Raw genomic sequence first — 18,759 nt, 5'->3', positions numbered from 1 at the left:
ATCCAAAATTTTAATACTTCATGGTAAAATTTAAAACCAGTGACAGTACCCTAGCCTGAAAACTTATCCTAAAATCAAAATTTACCATGGATTTCGTATGTGTAAAAAAGGTTTTGGCATTTTCTTACAAAGAAACCCAGTGATATCTAATTTTTAAGGCCGAGTTTCTATACCAATTTCTTTGTAGATTGTAAAATTGTTTGTGATGTGGTCTAAAGAGCAGCATATAAGACCACCTTTTCTTCTTTTGTGTTCATCATTCACCGGTTCCACACTTACAAAACTTATTTAAATATATATATATATCTTGAAAATTGCAGCTGTTCATGGACAGTTTAGGGATTTTACAGACATTATAAATTTTTCCCCCCAACAAACTTTTATTGACGTGGACTATCAGACTTTGATTCCAAGTAAGATTCCGCTAAAAAAACGTGTTTCTTGATACAGCATGGTGTTTATTCACCAGTAGTAATGCGTAGTGTAAAAAGTTATGGAAATCCTAAAGTCTCAAAACTTATTAGACATATTAGACATATTGGACCGCTTCTTGATTAGACCGGGGTTCGAGCCCGTCACCACCAAATACGGAGGATGCGGAAAGGTCAGGGAATGACCACCGCATATCCCCGAAGCAATATGGCCTTAGTTGCTAATGCTCCTAAAAACCGAATAACAACATATTGGACAGAGAAGTTGTATGGTCGAGACCCACTAATTTTTGTCAAGTCGGACAAATGCTAATTTATTGTGATTTTCTCTTGTAGATTTGTTCTCATTTTGAATTGAGAATAAGTGGTATGAATTTAACCTAATAGGATAGTGTAGGCTGTTAAGAAGTATATTTGGAATATTAAATTTTATATTTTAAGTCAGAAATTCTCTTACCTGAGATTAATCAGGTATAGCTGCATCCAGTTGAGATGTAATTAGAATAGTATTGAAATGAAATGGATGAAGGAATAAAAGCAATCTTTGATCCTAAATCCATGTATGGGGAAATAATTAGAAGTATAGAGTCCCTTTATAGTGAAAGTCTGACTGCACAATTACCCCAGGAGTCTTTTATATGCAACAGTATCAAAAGCCTTCCTGAAATCCGAGTATATGGAGTCAAAATTATTTTTTGCACCCAGTTCCTTGGTTGCTGTATTATAGGAACCTATCAAATTGGTTAGTCAAGATTTCCCGTTAACAAAACGTACTGGGTCTGACTGCAGTCTTGTCTAGGTGATCGATCCTGCATTACTTCTTTAACCAGTGATTCCATTGTTTTCCCCGGAACACAAGTTAAACTAAGTGTCTATAGCTACCTTTGAACCATCTTTGTGAATTGGGGATACGTTTGCACACCTCCAGTCCATGGGGACCTCCCCTGAATCCAAGAATGTTTCATAATTATGGCTAAGGCTTTGCTTACATCCTTAATATAATTGGATAGATTCCAATTATTCCCCAGGTGCCTTTTTTATGTTTATCTTTAACAATTTGTGCTCCACTTTCCTTTTAGTTATCAAAAATCAAAAAGTTATTTAGTTCCTTGTTAGTTTGTTAAACTTCTGGTATCTCTTCCCTAAAGAATTCCTCGTGTATGAATGCAAAGTACTCATTCAATTTTTTCCTCAACAGTTGAACCATTCATATCAATTTGATTCAGCCCCTTCGTTGTATTATTAATATAACTAAAGAAAACTTTGCTGTTTTTCTTTGCTTCATTTGCCAAAAGATTTCTTGTTACCTTTCTTCGCTTGCCGTACTTCCTTTGTGACTTTATTTACAGGCTAGCTTATATCTACTATGGTTCTGTGCTGCCTGCTAATTTATTTGCATCACTTTTCTTCTCTGCCACTTGTGTCACAGTTCATCTGACATCTATTTAGGTCTAAGGCCTTGTGAACAGTGGAGAGTGGGTGCGAGAGTACATTTGAACAGGCGAAGTCTTTACGGCTCCAGCAAATAGAGATGTTTTTGCTTTTTTATTGACTTAAATTGGCATATTAATTTATTTTTTAGAGTTGCTTTATATTCCTAGTAGCAATACTTTAGTTTAAATTGAATTTAGATAGAGATCTTGTAGGCTATTACTTAGTATCGGTAAGGGTATCAAATCCACATGTGGACAGGTTTTGCAGCTCGCGCGGAAAAAAGTTTTTAATTATACTTAGCCGCTTTATTGACTTAATTGTTAGGTTAATTATTTTCTATAAGTAGCTTATAGACCTAGTCAAGCTCCGTGGTTTATTTTGAATTTAAATAGTGCAATTTGGAAAGTAAACAATACCTCGTGTCCGTAGATTAACCGTTCGTAACTTGCCGCCATTGTTATAACATAAGTGTGCTAGCATAAGGTTTAACTGAAAACTAGATAGCGAGTATAGTAGTATTAATTAACCAGTAAAATTTATTAACCTATAAGCTAGATAATTTATGATGTTGCAAATGTAACATCATAAATTAATACATAATAAGTTGATAGGGGATAAGAAAGTTATATAACGTAACTCTGAGATAATATTCGATACCGAAATACATATATATAGTGTTATAACTGCATTGGGATATAGGTTTAGGGAATTTTATTCAACTTGAATAGAAATCATGACTCAGACCAGAGCAGCAAAGCAAAAGGCTCAAACTAGTCAAAGTGCTGTGGGTCAGGGGAGAACTGAGGGTGGCGGTTGTCCTCTGAATCAGTCTATTGAAATGCACTGCCTGTTTCATGTTTGTGGAGCAATCAGGAACGGGACATGATATTGTCAAAGGGAATGTCTTTGTGCATTTGCGCAATGTAAAGAGTGCGAGGAAATAAGGTGCCAACTCGGTATTGTTTATGGGCTTATATGAGAGCTTGAAGGACAGGGTGGAGGCTCTCAAAGGATTTAAATTGAGGAGCCCATCAAACTCTCAGCTGCCCACATCAATGCTAGAGCATGCACTTGAACATCATGCAACACAGCAGCAACCCCCCAAGACAGAATGCACTGGTCCCAAAGGAACTAGTTGTTGTAGGCGAATATTGTCAGGGAAACGAGGAACATATTGTGCAAAAAGGATAGATGGAACAGGACCAGTATATGTCTGCCAGGGGCAAAGGTTGATGACGTTGTGCAGATATCATCCTTTAAGGGCACAAAAGTTGATATTGTTGTACACGTTGGCATTAATGATATTAAGAGTAGGAGACGGGCAGAATTACTTAACAACCCCAGTGGCTCACATCTGGTGAGTATTGGGCTTGGCACACCCAGGTTCCTGAGCTGGATATCATCATTCTTCTCTTTCTTGCTGATTTCTCTCCCTCTGGGAAACTCAGAATTTTTTTTTTTTTTTTTTGCCTAGTGCAGCAAAAGCCTCAGGCTTCCTTGCACCATATGGCTAATGATAATAATGATAATGAAAGTACAAGACAATGCTGTGAGTTACAGTTGAATTTGAATGTGTGTACAATTCTGCCCAGACACAATAGGAGGGATTATATGATGAGAGCCTTGTTGATCAATTCGGCCCTGGAGAGATTGTGCAAGTTCAAGGGGTAGAATTTTTCTCAGCCCGGTCTGTGCTTGTTAACAGGAGAGACTGCTTCTACAGGGATGGGATACACTTAAATAGAAAGGGGGAAGAATATTTGCTGATGCTATCGACGCAGAGTTAGTTGAGTCGGAAAACTGCTAGGTCGGGGGGGAATACACAGACTAATAGATTAACAGTAGCTGCTGGCAGAGGTAAAAGTGATTCTTGCACTACTTCTATTGAAATGCAATTGAGCAGCAACCTGAAAAGCAAGACAATAGGTATTTCCAGGACTGCTGGGAGTCATAGTGGAACAAGTAAATACAAGGGCTGTTTTAGGGTAACTAAGAGTAGAAACAGGTGCATGTATACTTGCATGTACACCAATGTTAGGAGTATAGTTAATAAATTCGATGAGCTTGAAGTGCTAGTCAAGACATCAAAGGCAGATATTGTTGGGATATCAGAGACGTAGTGTCACACAGACATAAGCAGTGCAGAACTGGAATTTGGGGAGTACAATGTATACAGAACTGATAGACAGGACAGGAAGGGAGGAAGATTTATGCTGTTAGTTAAGTAACACATAAAATCTAAGGAAGTACATCCAATTGATGTGTGTGGACAATGCAATTTTGAAAGGAAAAATAAGAGTGGGTGTGTGCTATAGGCATAATGAATATTATGAGTATAATGAGCAATTGTGCAGAGAAATAAGAGTGGGCCAGTAAATTAGTGTCCGAATATTGACTGGAATTTGTGGGTTGGTCACTCACACACTAGCAAGGCTTTTGTGGATTTATTGGATGATTGTTTTCTACAGTAGCATGTTCGGGAGGCAACTAGAGAGAGTAATACTCTATCTGATTATCACTACTGATTCTTCATGCATCAAGAATCTGCAGATAAAGGAACCATTAGGTGGCAGTGATCACATGAGCTGAAGTGGAATTTACTCAAAGAGATAACTACCATCAAGGGTAAAGGGAAGGGTTTTTGCTTTCGTAAAGGTGACAAGGTGGTCTGAGACAGTATTTAAATTCTATATGGTTCAACCAACTGATGATGTTACCAAATTCAAAATGGGAAGCATTCAAAGAATTCAAATCTTGGAAGTTATTAGGCTTTTCATACAACAAAGAAATATTGTTCAAAATTTAGGCCTAAATGGATGTCAGATGAACAAATTAGACATGTGACATAGAAGCCTATGATAGATATAAGCTGGTCTGTAACTAAGTTACAAAGGAGGTTAAGCAGGCGAACGCAGATTATGAGAAATCTTTGGCAAAGGATGTAAAGAAAAACAGCAAAGAGTTCTTTACTTATGTAAACTCTAGATGGCAGGGGATGAATCAGATTGGTCCATTGATATCGATGGTTCAACTATTGATGATCCTGCTCAGGTAGCTAACAATCTAAATGAATATTTTGTATCGACATTCACACATGAGGAGTCATTCAGGGAGAGGAATGCCAGAGGTGTATTCTACTCTGCCAGTAAGCTAGATAATCTTGTAATAACTGAGAGTAAAGTGGAGAAGAAATTGTTGAAGATAAACACAAGAAAGGCACCTGGGGTGGATGGAATCTATCCAGTTATATTAAAGGAGGCGGAAAAGGAAGTAAGCAAACCCTTAGCCAAACCCTGAGAGCTTCCCTGGACTCAGGGTAGGTACCCATGGACTGGTGATGTGCAAATGTGACCCCAATGCACAAAGGAGGATCATAGGGAGGCACAGCTAATTACAGACCTGTTAGTTTAACTTCTGTTCCAGGCAAAGTAATGGAGGCACTGGTTAAAGAAGCATTGCAGGATCATCTAGACGCTTCAGTTATAGATCGGACACAGCATGGGTTTGTTAAGAGGAAGTCTTGTCTGACTAATTTGATTGGATACTATGATGTAGTCAAGACACAATGGAACTGGATGCAAAGAATAACTTTGATATCATATATTTGAATCTTAGAAAAGCCTTTGTTACTGTTGATACTCCAATTTGATACAAATTGGAGCAGTGTGGCATTGGAGGCAAATTGCTGCTATGGATAAAGCGATGGTTGAGTGGGAGAAGAGAGTGGTAATCAATGGACACTGCTCTTCGTGGACTAATGTTAGTGGAGTCCATCAGGGTTCAGTGTTGGGTCCATTGTTGTTTTCTGTATTTATAAATGATATTGATGACAGTACACTGCTGCAACAGGATCTAGAAAACATTGAGCAGATGGGCTGAGAGGTGGCAAACAAAGTTTAACATAACATTGGCAAATGTAAAGTACTACATATTGGAAGCAGTAATCCCAGACTAATGTATCAACTCTGTGGTACCACACTGACAGTGGTAGAGAATGTAAAGGACCTGGGGGTAATTGTGCAGGCAGATATGAAGTTTTCTGAGCAGCAGTGCAGATGGTCTGCAAGAGTAGCTCATGGTGTCTTGTCAATGATATACAGGAATTTTTCTAGCAGGGATAAGGAGGTGATTATCCCCCTGTATAAGGCAATGGTCAGGCCATACCTTGAGTATTGTATACAGGTCTGGAGGCCTCACTTTAAGAAGGATCTAGATCTGTTGGAACGAGTACAGAGAAGGACAACAAGATTAGTGACTAGAACAAAGGGTTGCTTTTATGAAGAAAGGCTTAAGTTTTGCAAATTACAGTGTCTGGAGACTAGGCACCTGCGAGGTGATCTGATTGAGGTGTATAAAGCCTTGAATGGTTTCAGCATGCTCAGTGTGGATGGGATTCTTCCTCTTGCTCAGAATAATCGTCTGAGAGAGCATAAATTCAAATTGAGGAAAGATTATTATTTTTATTATTATTATTAGCCATACGGTGCAAGGAAGCCTGAGACTTATGCTGCACCAGCCGAAACAAAATTTCCGAATTACCCTGAGAGAGAGAGAGAGCAAAAAAAAGTCAGAAGTAGAAAGTAAAAAGGAATCACCAAGAAAGAGAAAAATGATGATATCCAGCTGAGGATCCTGGGTGTGCCAAGCCCATACTCACCAGATGTGAGCCCCTGGGGTAATGGTTGTAGGATGTGCGGAAGTTTGCCTTTAGCCAGTGGGTGGTTGATTGCTGGAACAAACTTCCATCTGTCGTTGTAGAAGTTGATAGCTTAAATAGATTCAAGACAGAACTTGAGAAACATTTGGAGCGAGTGGATGAGTGAAATAAGGGTGGTTTTTTTTTTTTTTTTTTTTTTTTGGCTGATGCTATATAAGCTTGCTTTCTTGCATCATATGCTTTTCCTAATGCTAATAGCATTTCTTTGTTGGTATATAAAGTATGGTGGTGAAAAAAATAAAATGTTGGTATATAAAATATGGTGGTGAAAAAAATAGTCATCCAAGAAGTCTGCAAAATCTTGCTAATGTGTTAAACCCACAAATTCCAGTCAATATTTGGAAAGTTAAAATCTCCCATTATGAGACATTCTGATTTGCTGGCCCACTCTATTTCCCTATATAGCTGTTTTGGCTAGTCATCACAGTCATTAGGCCTATTATTATTAGCACTATGGTGCAAGGAGGCCTGAGGCTTATGCTGCACCAGCCAAAAGCCTTCTCCGTAGCCAGGTGGGAAGGAGCAGCAGTGCGTAGCACACGTTTCTTGATTAGACCGGGGTTCGAGCCCGTCTCCACCTAATACGGAATATGCGGAAAGGTCAGGGAATGACCACTGCATATCCCGGAGCAATATGGCCTTAGTTGCTAATGCTCCTAAAAAAAAAGAGCCAGCCAAACAAAATTCCCGAGTTACCCTGAGAGCAAGAGCAAGAGTCAGAAGTAGAAAGGAATCACCAAGAAAGAGAATAATAGAAAACAGGCCTTGTGTGTCAGGTTGCATTATACTATCAAAGTTTCTTGTGACAACTGACTGACTGGGTAAAATAAATTTATTAAAATAAAAAGATATATATACATAAGATAAAAGAGTTAAAATATAACATAATAAAAGCGTTAAAATACATAGTAGCTTTCAAAGTGAAGTGCCTCTTCATCAGCTAGTCTGTGAATGGTCGTTACAATAGCACAAGTCAGCTGGGCATGATCACACTCCCTGTTAAACCCAGATTGAGAGCACTCAATCTGGGTTTAACGGCGGGCGTGATCATGTTCAATGACTCTGTTTCGCCAAATACGGGGCACAGCTGTGGGTGCCCCTGTTAGTCCTATTGTGGCCAATATCGCCATGGAGGAAATTGAGAGTCAGATTTTCTTGAACTTACATATTCCTATCACTCCCTGGTGTCTATGTTGACTATATTTTTGCAATTGTACCCCAGGGATCAGAAACTGGGCTGCTTCAATATCTCAATTCCATGTTGCCCATCATTCAGTTTATGACTGAACTAGAGGTTGATAATACCCTTCCTTTTTTGGATGTGTTAGTCCAATGCGTGGATTCGCATTTAGTAACTTCCATTTTTAGGACGCCAATGTGTGCAGGCCAATTTTTTCTTTCTTTTTTTTATGTGAACCCCAAACACGAGAGGCATTAGAACCTATAGTACTTAGTACCGTGCTGGGGTTGGAGGTTGAGAAGATGAAAGAAGATATTTGTTGACATTGGACTTGAACTTCTGTAGATTGCAATTTCAGGAAATACGTATGAAGGAAGGTTGTTCCAGAAATCGGCAGTTGAATGAATAAAGGAGGAAGATGAAAAGTTGGTTCTGTGGGTTTGAAGTTGGACAGTAAATGGATGTTGGTGGCACATGTTTGGACTGTTTTGAAAGAGAGAGCGGGAATTATAGAAGCCAATTCAGAAGAACAGTGCCCATGGAAGTATCTGTAGAAGAGGCATGCAGCAGAAACAGTACATCTATGAGAAAGCGAGTGGAGAGACTCTGTTAGAGATAAATCATTAATTAACCTAACTGCCCTCTTCTGAATGGAATCAAGAAGCCTGAAAGAGGTTTTGGGGGCACAACCCACATGTGGGAACAACATACCATGGCAGGGCAGATTTGCGATTTATACAGAGTGAACAGCTGTTTGGAAGAAAAGTAAAGGTGAGAGCGAAAGAGAAAAGCAAGTTTTTTAGATGCCAAGGAAGCAATATCTGTAATGTGCTTGTGCCAGGAGAGATTAGAACACAGGGTAATCCCCAAAAGAGATATATAATTTTGTCTAGAAATCGGAGTGTCACTAAAGATAAGATTAGGAGCAGAAGAATTCTTTTTGCGAGATATAAGACAAGACTTGAATTTTAGAAGGGTTGAAATCAACTAAGTTGTCATTGCCCCACTGGAGAATTACCTAAAGATCGGCATTTAAGGAATTGGTAGCAGATTTTCGAGAAGTTGAAGCTGTTTGAGCAGGACAAGGTTTCTCAAAATGGAAAGTGGAATGCAATGTGCTATCATCGGCAAAACTATGGATAGGATTTCCAGTCAATGGAAGAAGGTCATTCATATACAAGAAGAAAAGAACTGAACCTTGGGGAACACCAGCATTAGTGGAGAAGTTAGAAGACAGAGAACCATCTACCATCACCCTCAGTGAGCGATCAGAGAAAAAACTGGACAACCAATTACTAAAAACAGTTGGCAAACCATAAGATGGAAGCTTGTTTAGAAGACCTTTACGCCAGACACAATCAAAAGCCTTTGAGATGTCAAGAGCAACTACTTGTGTTTCACCGAACCTTTCAATTGAATTAGTCCCTAAATGGGTAACATAAGACAGAATATCACCAGTGGATCGGCAGAGACGGAATCCATACTGGCGATCGTTGATCAGACGGAAGGTTTCTAGGAAGTTTGAGTAGAAGTAATTGCAATGGGACGATAATTGGATGGGAGGTATTTGTCACCCTTTATAGGAACTGGCTGGATATGAGCAACTTTCCAAGCAGAAGGAAAACCACCTTTGGAATAAGAAAGTGAAAAAAAGCGGCAAAAAATAGGAGTAAGTTCAGGAGCACAGGTTTTGAGAAAAAATGGAGAAATACCATCGGTACTTGGAGCTTTCTTAGCATTAAGATTCGTCAAAATCCTTCTGACGTCCTTTTGACGGAAGACCACAGGAGGCATTGAATGGAGCGTGTTGGGAATGGTGGGAGGTGTTTTACCAAGATCATTAATACATGAGCTGGAAGAAAAATGGGATGCCAGCAGGTCAGCTTTATCCTTGGCTGAAGTGACAATAGAACCATCAGGTTTGGACAGAGGTAGGAGCAGAGATGGGCAAAAGTTGCGGCCAATAGCTTTATCAAGAGAATAGAATGCTCGGCTACCATTAGGGCAAGAAGCAAGTTTTCTACTCTTAGCCTGTTCAAACCCTAGTTTGGACTGATTAATAACTGCTTTACAACTTTTGCGAGCTTTGGTGTAGGCAGAAAATGAAACTGAAGAATTAGAAACAAGCCAATTACGATATGCAATATTCTTCTCTTCAACAGCCTTAGCACATTTATTGGAAAACCAAGGTTTAGATAAAGGACGAGATTTTAAAGTGGAGTGTGGGATAAAAGATTCCATTCCTGCAAGAATAATTTTACTGACACAATCTGAGCAAACGTTGACATCAGAAGTTTTGAAACAGTAATCCGACCAAAGAAAAGAAGTCTCGCAGGTCATCCCATTTTGCATTCTTGTAATGCCAAACAACACGAAACCAGTTGGAAATAGCCATGAGATAAAGGTTCCATTGGAGAAGAGACAATCACCAAGTTGTGATCTGAAGTGCCTAAAGGACCTCTCACTTCGACCGTGTACTTAGAAGGGTTGTTTGTGAGAAAAAGATCAAGCGTATTGGCTGTATGATTAGGATTGTTCGGTATTCTTGTAGGTAAATGAACAATCTGTGATAGGTCATTAGTAATTGCAAAAGCCTCAGCATCTCGACCTGCTGGGTCGGTGTGACTAGAAAACGGAAGCCAGCTGGAGTTGTGAACATTAAAATCACCAAGGAAAATTACCTCACTGTTAGAAAAGTTGGACTGGAGAAAGTCAATTTGCAAAGAGAGGAAGTCAAAGAGCTCCAAGTGATTAGTGGAGTTGGGAGAATGGTAGAGGCAACAGATGAATTTGACACAATGAGGTAGAATATCAGAACGGACATATGCACAAGTACCACCTTTCAGGCGAAAGGAATCATACAGCAAATAATTTGGGCATCTGAGATGAGCAGTAGTTGAATCAACCAATAACTGAGATTCTGTCAGAAAAAGTGCATAGGGTTTGGCAGACTGCAAGTGGAAATAGGCATCGTTGAGATTAGAACTGAGACCACATATATTTGTGAAATGAATTAGGAAGTGCTTTGGCGGTTGAGATCTTTTCGCAGATAAACTTGCTCTATTAGTTTGACAATTAATGGTGTATTCAATAGTAAGAAAAAGTGGGTGGGACATGCCGTATGAAGTAATGAAATTTTTGGATATGGCGTACACGTGCTAAGAATATACCCAGATCCTTGACATAACGTGGCCTCGGCAATGCTACTCGCACACCCTCCACTAGAACTCCCTCCAGTGACTATCTGGCGGAGTAGAGGTAGCAAGATTATACACTAGCTGATCCGGAAGCCTCCTAGAGAGTTACCAATAGGTTCGATCCGGTGTACTAACTAGCAGCCGGCCTGCGAACACCCTTTTAGCGCTGTACCCTCGAAATGTAAGGAATATTGGATCTTGCCACGACGTTCATCATAACCTCAAAAGTCATCAATCATACTGCATGATGGAAGAGATTGGGAAGGGTTGACCGGAACTTAGCTCTAGAGACTAAACATGGGTTCCACCACTTCAAACCTCCAATAAGCAAAGTGGTGGTATTTCACCCGTTGATGAGAGTCATCTACCAGCTAGTACTGCCTGGTAACATAGAAGTGCGGCGTTCCTCCATGTGGTGTGGGCGCCACACCTCGACCCCTGCTTACGTTGGTTCACACCTGGGTGGTCACCCACCATGTACTTGTGCATGGAGGTTATACCCAGGATTACTAAGTCCCACCATCGTGAAGGTGCAAGCAGAGGATTTGGCTGTCACAGACCATCCGTACTTCGTTGAAATTGGGTCCACTTGACTTGAGTTTCACCCGAATATCAGTTCCATCAGCATTTTAGACTCCCAGGTAGCAAGTACAGCATGTCTAGCATATCTGAGAGAATGTCTGTGACAACCTCAAGCACGCAGAGCCATAATTTACCAATTATGGCTCTGCGTACGCTCCTGGTTATTTACGTAGCACTGCTCATACTTTGTACTCCTGCGCATGGACGTACTCTAGCTCGATTGGTGACAGGCAACTGGAGATTTCTAAAATTAGGGCGGAGCTTTCAAATTGTGACTATCCACCTCGTGTTCTAGATAGATTCGTGTGAGCTTCAGGCTCACGAATTTGTTACGAAATCTAACCCACCCTGTGTGAATCAATTTATCTCTACCGCCTACATCCCCTGTTATCCGGGCATATCAGAACGTCTTGTTAGGATTTTGCGTCTCCATCATATACGATGTGTGCAACTTCCGGGGAGGAATTACAATCTATTATTTCTAAGATGAAAACACCTGTTCCTCCTTTCCTACGGAGTGGTTCCATATACCGTATTATGTGTCCATATTGTGGGGGGTTGTTATGTAGGTGAGTTTGGTAGAAGATTGAAAGATCGGGTTTCTGAGCATGAGGTGCTTTGCGAACCACTAAGTTTGAATGCTCTGCAGTCGCCAAACATTATTGTGTTGAGTAGCACAATCTTGATCCCCAGTGGGATATTGAAATCATCGACTATTCACGTGATTACAGCCCGCGCTCTTGGCTTGAAGCACTACACATAGCCACCAAGAATATTACTATGAATCTCACAAGGGGAGTACACTTACACCCTATTATAGAATGTACTGTATTGCAGTGCGATGAGCGCTGCCGATCATCACGAGTACGTAATTCTGCTTTACTGACACCAGACTCATGATAATGCCCAGTAAACATCATTATATACTGAAGCACACTATTCACAGATTAGCTGATGAAGAGACACTTCACTTCGAAAGCTACTATGTATTTTAATGCTTTTATTATATTATATTATATTTTAACTCTTTTATATTATGTATATATCATTTTTATTTTAATAAACTTATTTTAACCAGTTAGTCGGTTGTCGCAAGTAACTTTGAAAGAAAGCGAAGAATGATGATATCCAGCTCAGGTCCTGGAGTGAAATTAAATACACTCCAACTCTCATTTTTTTCCCCAGTGCTCATATCATCTCCTTATCGCTGAAAAACTTCCTGTATTTCCTGGCAGCCAAATTACTGATAAATATTGAAAAAGGATAGATTATGCTCAGAGAACTTCACATACAATTACACATTTACCTCCAGGTCATTTTCATTTGCCACTATCCTGAGTGTAGTACCACATAATTTTGTACATTAATCTTGGATTACACTATGCATGTGTAGTACATTTGCATTTGTCAATGTTAAACTTCATTTGTTAGCCCATCTGGTTAATTATTTAACTCTCCATATATTCTTATATCATCCTGATGTTGGGTTGATGAGATTAATCAATATATTTTAAATCTACATAACTTTATTTCATGCAGTTAAATAGTTCAATTATTGCTTTATTATATATATATATATCAGCCGCCGACCGGGCTAGTCGGGTGGCTCCCTTTTCGAAAAGGGAGTATCCGTTAAATCTTTAATGAACCATTATGATGTTGGTGACTAAACCATACGCAACACGTAAAAATAAAGGGAAGCTATTAGACTTAAAATCAACATTGTCAAAAATAAAGGGAAGAATCGGATTGGACACGCGAGTTGTGTGTGGTAAGTTTTTTGTTTTTTTGTTATTTTTTACATAGGTTGCTGAGCATTTTTCAATACAGTAAGTTCCCGATTTACGCAATTACGGATTTACGTAACATTTTTTTGAACTTAATTTTTTTTTAGGATTGTAAAATTTAAAACAAAAAAAAATAAATAAAATACGCAATCAATAACCACAGAATTACAGCTATTGTTATTTCTGCAATTGCAAAAAGATAGTTTACTACCTGTTTAAAATTAGATGCACGAACAGAAAAGCCCAATAACATGGAAAATGCAAATTGTTTTTGTTTTATGGTAGTGAGCTCCCGTGACGTGATAATAGTGAGTTTTTGCCTTAACTCTGAGTTTTTTACAGAAAATTTCATTTTGATGATTATCGTGGTCAAATTAATTAAGTTGCAGCGGTACTAGTCAATTTACCAAGAAAAGGAAAGCGATCGATTTGAATCAGAAAATTAAACTAATAAGGATGTATGAAAATGGTCAAACATTAACAATTATCACGCTGAATTCAGATTTGTCAATAATATAATATAGTAGCAGTATGTTATTAGTCATTCCCGAGTTACGTAAAACTCGACAAAGTCCTGGAATGTATCTCTTGCATATGTCGGGGACTTCTGTATTTTTGGGGCGCCTCCGTAGCCAGGTGGGAAGGAGCAGCAGTGCGTAGCACACGCTTCTTGATTAGACCGGGGTTCGAGCCCGTGACCACCAAATACGGAGGATGCGGAAAGGTCAGGGAATGACCACCGCATATCCCCGGAGCAATATGGCCTTAGTTGGTAATGCTCCTAAAAACCAAATAACAACAACAACTGTATTTTTGGATTAACCGCGAAGTCGATTATCCGGGATTTGTTTTTTACCATCTACACCGGAAAATATGGGGTATCTGTGCCTTCTTTCCAGTGCCCGAAACATTGCCTTATGCTGTATGGAGACAAATGCTAGGCATAATGGTGTTTTATATTCATCTGCTTTCTCCATTAGTTGTGACATTACGTGAAGGTGGTCCATAGTTGAGAATCCTGTCCTAAAGCCAGCTTGCTCTTTAGGTTGATTCTCATCAAGTATTTTTTCTAATCTGTTAGTAATGACTCTTGTGAACAACTTGCAGATATGGGAATACAAGCTAATTGGTCTATAATTTCCAATTTCTGATTTATCTCCTTTCTTATGCATTTTCTGAAGTCTTGCCAGTTTTTGTGCCATATCTCTTCCTCCCAATTTTAACTACTGTACAGTAACTTCATCTTCCCCTGGGGCTTTCTCATTCTTCCTTTTTTTCAATGCATGTTCTACCTCATCAGGAAGAATATCGGGTATGTCGTATGTGTTGCTACTTTGCAATCTATCTTCCCCACTGCTGGCATCATTCCCTCGCTCCTTGTATAATTCTCTATAGTAGTTTTCTGCTATTTGAATTATATCTTCTCTGCTATTTATAAGTACACCATCACTATTCTTCAGTTTCAGTATCATTTGTCTTTCTGTATTACTGCTCATGGCTGCTGATTTAAGTCCTTTGTTTTCCCTTAATGCTTATTCTACTTTTCTTGTGTTAAATCTTCTTATGGCCTCTCTGAGTCTCCTTCTAATGGCTTTGCATAACTTTGCAGTATACTCAATTTTCTCCTTGTCAGTGTTAATCTTCCTCTTCATTTGTCATCTTCGGTTCATCATGACAAGTGTTTCTTGACTAATTTTTTTCTTCTTTGGGTTTCTAGGGTGTCATCATTTTCAGAAAGTTGTAATATTAGTCATCGATATCTGTCCTGAGCCGTCTGCTGAAGCTCAAACTTGTTCTTAAGTTCTAGTACATACTGCTTTTTCTCCTCTTCTGTTATCTCAAAGACCTTTGTATTATTTACTTGAGTCAGTTTTTTCCTTTCTTTTCTTACATCTATATCAGTGTGCATCTTATCATTCTGTGATCACTTCCAACATTTACCTTGTTGAGGATGGTAACATTCACGATATATCTTGTTAGTAAGGATGAAGTCAATTTCATTAGTTGTTAATTTGAGCTCTTCCATGTCCACTTTCTGTTCACCCTTTTCTTGAAAAAAGTGTTCATTACTGACAATCCTCGAGATTCTGCAAATTCCACAAGTCTTTCTCCACTTTCATTTCTCTCATCAATTCCAAAATTTCCTATAGTTCACCTTTCTGCACTGTTTTGTCTCTTGCCAACCTAGCATTGAAGTCCCCCATAATGATAATGTAGTGGGTTTTCTGCTCATCTAAAAGACTCAATTTCGGTATATATTTCTTCAACCTCTTCATCATCATGGCTGATGTTGGTGCATAAATCATTATAAACTTTAGCTTGTACCTCTTAGAAATCATGAGTACTAGTCTTGACACCCTTGGTGATGTACTTTTGAATTTCAAAATGTTGTTTTTTATATCTTTATGGACCACAAAGTCAACTCCACTTTTGCTCCTTTCGCTCTTTCCAACGTTCTACAGTAGATTTCCACTTGATAAACTTAAGTGATTCATTTCTTCTTGTTGTTTCAGCAAAACCGATGATATTCCAATTCACATTTTCTTATTCCCTTTCCAGCTCTAATATCCTGTATTCACCTATGAGCGATCTTATGTTGTAAAAGAGCAAGTTCAATGTCTGCGCATGGCAGCCTGGTCGTACCCAGATTCTTAGCATCCTCTGCTTCCACTCTGATCCTCTCACTGCCGTAAGAGGGGGAGTGAAAGCCGCTGGGGACTGGGGGCCATTTGTTTCGTTGTGCTGTCATGTGCTGGAGGGTTTGGTCTTTTCCTCTTCGTGCTGACCAGGTGTCTTGAAGAGAACCACTCTACATGTTTGTTGCCACGTAACAGGGCTTATCATCGAGGTGTGCATGAGTGGATTTTAGGGAGGCAGGCCAATCAGACTTCTCCTAAATCTTCTGATATAGAAAGAAATTGGATCCCTCAGTGTTTTAGACTGAGTGTCTGATAATACACACACACACACACACAGTGGATTCTGGTTATTTGGGCCACCGGTTAATCGGGGCAAATCTTAAAAAACAGAAACCAATCGAGAAAATAGCCAGAGTTTACTTTGCTTAATTGGGACAGCATGCCGTTTAATCGGGGCAGGAGACCGCAGCACTGGAGATTACCCTATGATTGCCTCCGACGGTACCACGTAGTTCGGTCGAAATTCTGGAGGTCACATCCATAATGCAATAAAAACAATTAGCAGTCACCTGTTTATTGGGCTTTTCTGTTAGTGAAATGGACAGTAAACTCGATCTTACTGAACTTGTGATAATACCGACAGCTGGAATTCTGTGGGTTATTATGGTGAAATGTGTTTACACTTCCATGAAATCTTCAATCATATAAAAAAAATTAATTTTCAGATCTTCTCTTCATTCGTATTTTTAAAGCTTTGTAACTCATTACTCGGTTCTCACTTGCTCATATTGTGTTACTTGCAATTTGTGTGCCGTGTTCTTTGTTATTGATTGCTTATTTTTTACTGTTTTAAATTTTAACCCCCACCGACAAATGTCAGTGAACAGAAATGTCAACTAGTTCGTATGTACATATTACAGTACATATTAATTATTCTGATACGATTCTCACGTATTTTTTAATTGGTAAGGTTTCTGCTTAATATATCTTTGCTTTTATAGCCTGTGGATACTATTCCTCCTATTATCGCTAATTAGAATCGTTGTTTAATAGAATTAAAATTCAATTCACAAACGTGATCATAATGATCGGCGCTTACTGCACATCGTATAGTGAACGGTGGTACTTTACTATGTTGTGTTTGTCGTAATGTGATTTGATTGTACAGCGAACCAATTGTAAAAAGGGGGGGATACATTGTATTTTTAACTATTTATGTGAAACTTCGGATAATCGGGCCAAAATGCACTAGTCCCGATGTGTCCCAAATAACCGGAATGGACTGTATATAGTTCCAGAAAGTAAAAATAGCACGCATTGACTGCTGCATACATCTACACAGCTCAATTTATTTGATAAAATTATAATATATTATGAGGAAACTCAGTTTTTGAAGATGAAAATGCCCCATATGACATTTGTATTTAAAATATAACAGAATTATAGCACAGTAATGGGTGGTGCTTCCCTTTGGGCCAACTAGACACTGAAGGTTTCAGAACATCTTCCTGGAAGGTCAGGAATCATAATGCTGAAGAAGATCATTGTTCTCTGATGGGTATTTAAAGTCTAAGCATGATTAGTCATACCATTAAAGAGAATGTAAGGTTTTTTTCAAGAAGTTGTCAATTTTATATAGATTTTAGTGTTGCTGACCTCAGAGTGTTCCTTATAGGTTATCAGAAAGTTATTGTGCTATTTAGCATAAATCCATCAGCCACTCAAGAATTTTTTTTTTTTTTATTATGCCTAATAATTAAAATTCTACATTTAATGTAAGGAACTGTTTTCATTCTAGGAATGCTTATTTAAATATGATAGATTATGAGTATCATTAGGTATATCGTTTGCAAAAACGTATGTTTGAATAACTTATCAGATTTTATTTCTTAAACCCTTAGGAAGTTCCTCGTTTTGATACTAATGACAAGGTGGTGAAAGTTCATGTAATGCATGTTAGTTGGTCAGCTGATCATAGGATAATCGATGGTGCTACAATGTGTCAGTTTTCCAATCTGTGGAAATCCTATCTTGAAAATCCAACATCAATGCTATTAAGCATGAAATGATTCTTTTTATGGAATTTCAAAAAAAATTTTCAAATAAATTGTATATTGACTAATTTATCATGTTTTCAAACTTTTTTTTACATTTATCACAGTCACTTGATAGAATTTTTTTGAGAAGAAATAAAGTATATTGCTTGTTCATTTGGAGATTTGTTTAATGAATAATGTATATAATGAATAATATATACATGAATAAAGAGTATTATAAAAATATTTATAATACTCTTTATTCATATGTTTCTTCCTATGACCACAAAGCAAAAGATACAATTCTTTCTTATGCTCAGCAAGCAGGTGTCTGATGATGGGTATCGGTAAGATGCCTGAAGTTATACATTACTTACAAGTTATACCAAACAACTATACATTTCCCCGTCTCTTCCATTATGCAGTATGACTGATGACTTTTGAGGTTATTATGAACATCATGGCAAGATCCAATCTTCCTTACATTTTGAGGGTACAGCTCTAAAACAGTGTTTGCAGGCTGGCCACTAGTTAGTACACCTCTTTAGGAGGCCTCCAGATCAGCTAGTGTATAATCTTGCTACATCTACTATGCCAGCTAGTAACTGGAGGGAGGAGTCTGAGTAGTGTGTATGCAGGGAGCATTGTCGAGGCCACGTTATGTCAAGGATCTGGGTATATTCTTACCATGTGTATGCCATATCCAAAAATTTCATTGCTTCATGCAGCATGTCCCCCCCACACTTTTTCTTACCT

At 38.6% G+C, this 18,759-nt stretch overlaps 1 protein-coding gene across 3 annotated transcripts in view; it reads left to right on the top strand.

Annotated features, from left to right (window-relative positions):
• The window catches only part of Dbct (Dihydrolipoamide branched chain transacylase E2), a 561,035-nt gene extending 542,858 nt beyond the window's left edge, over window positions 1-18,177 (top strand). For all 3 annotated transcript variants that reach the window (XM_090372955.1, XM_090372954.1, XM_090372953.1), the window contains one exon: window positions 17,869-18,177. In XM_090372955.1, coding sequence (XP_090229081.1) covers window positions 17,869-18,036 — 168 coding nt within the window. In that variant the 3' untranslated portion in view covers window positions 18,037-18,177. The remainder of the gene's footprint in view (window positions 1-17,868) is intronic.
• Window positions 18,178-18,759: the final 582 nt, after the last annotated feature.

The sequence above is a fragment of the Mastigoproctus giganteus genome, chromosome 4, assembly GCF_048544385.1.
Source record: "Mastigoproctus giganteus isolate SK-2022 chromosome 4, ASM4854438v1, whole genome shotgun sequence".
Lineage (NCBI taxonomy): Eukaryota > Metazoa > Arthropoda > Arachnida > Uropygi > Thelyphonidae > Mastigoproctus > Mastigoproctus giganteus.
The sequence above is the reverse complement of the archived record's forward strand: the minus strand, read 5'-3'. Positions and strand labels throughout refer to the sequence as shown.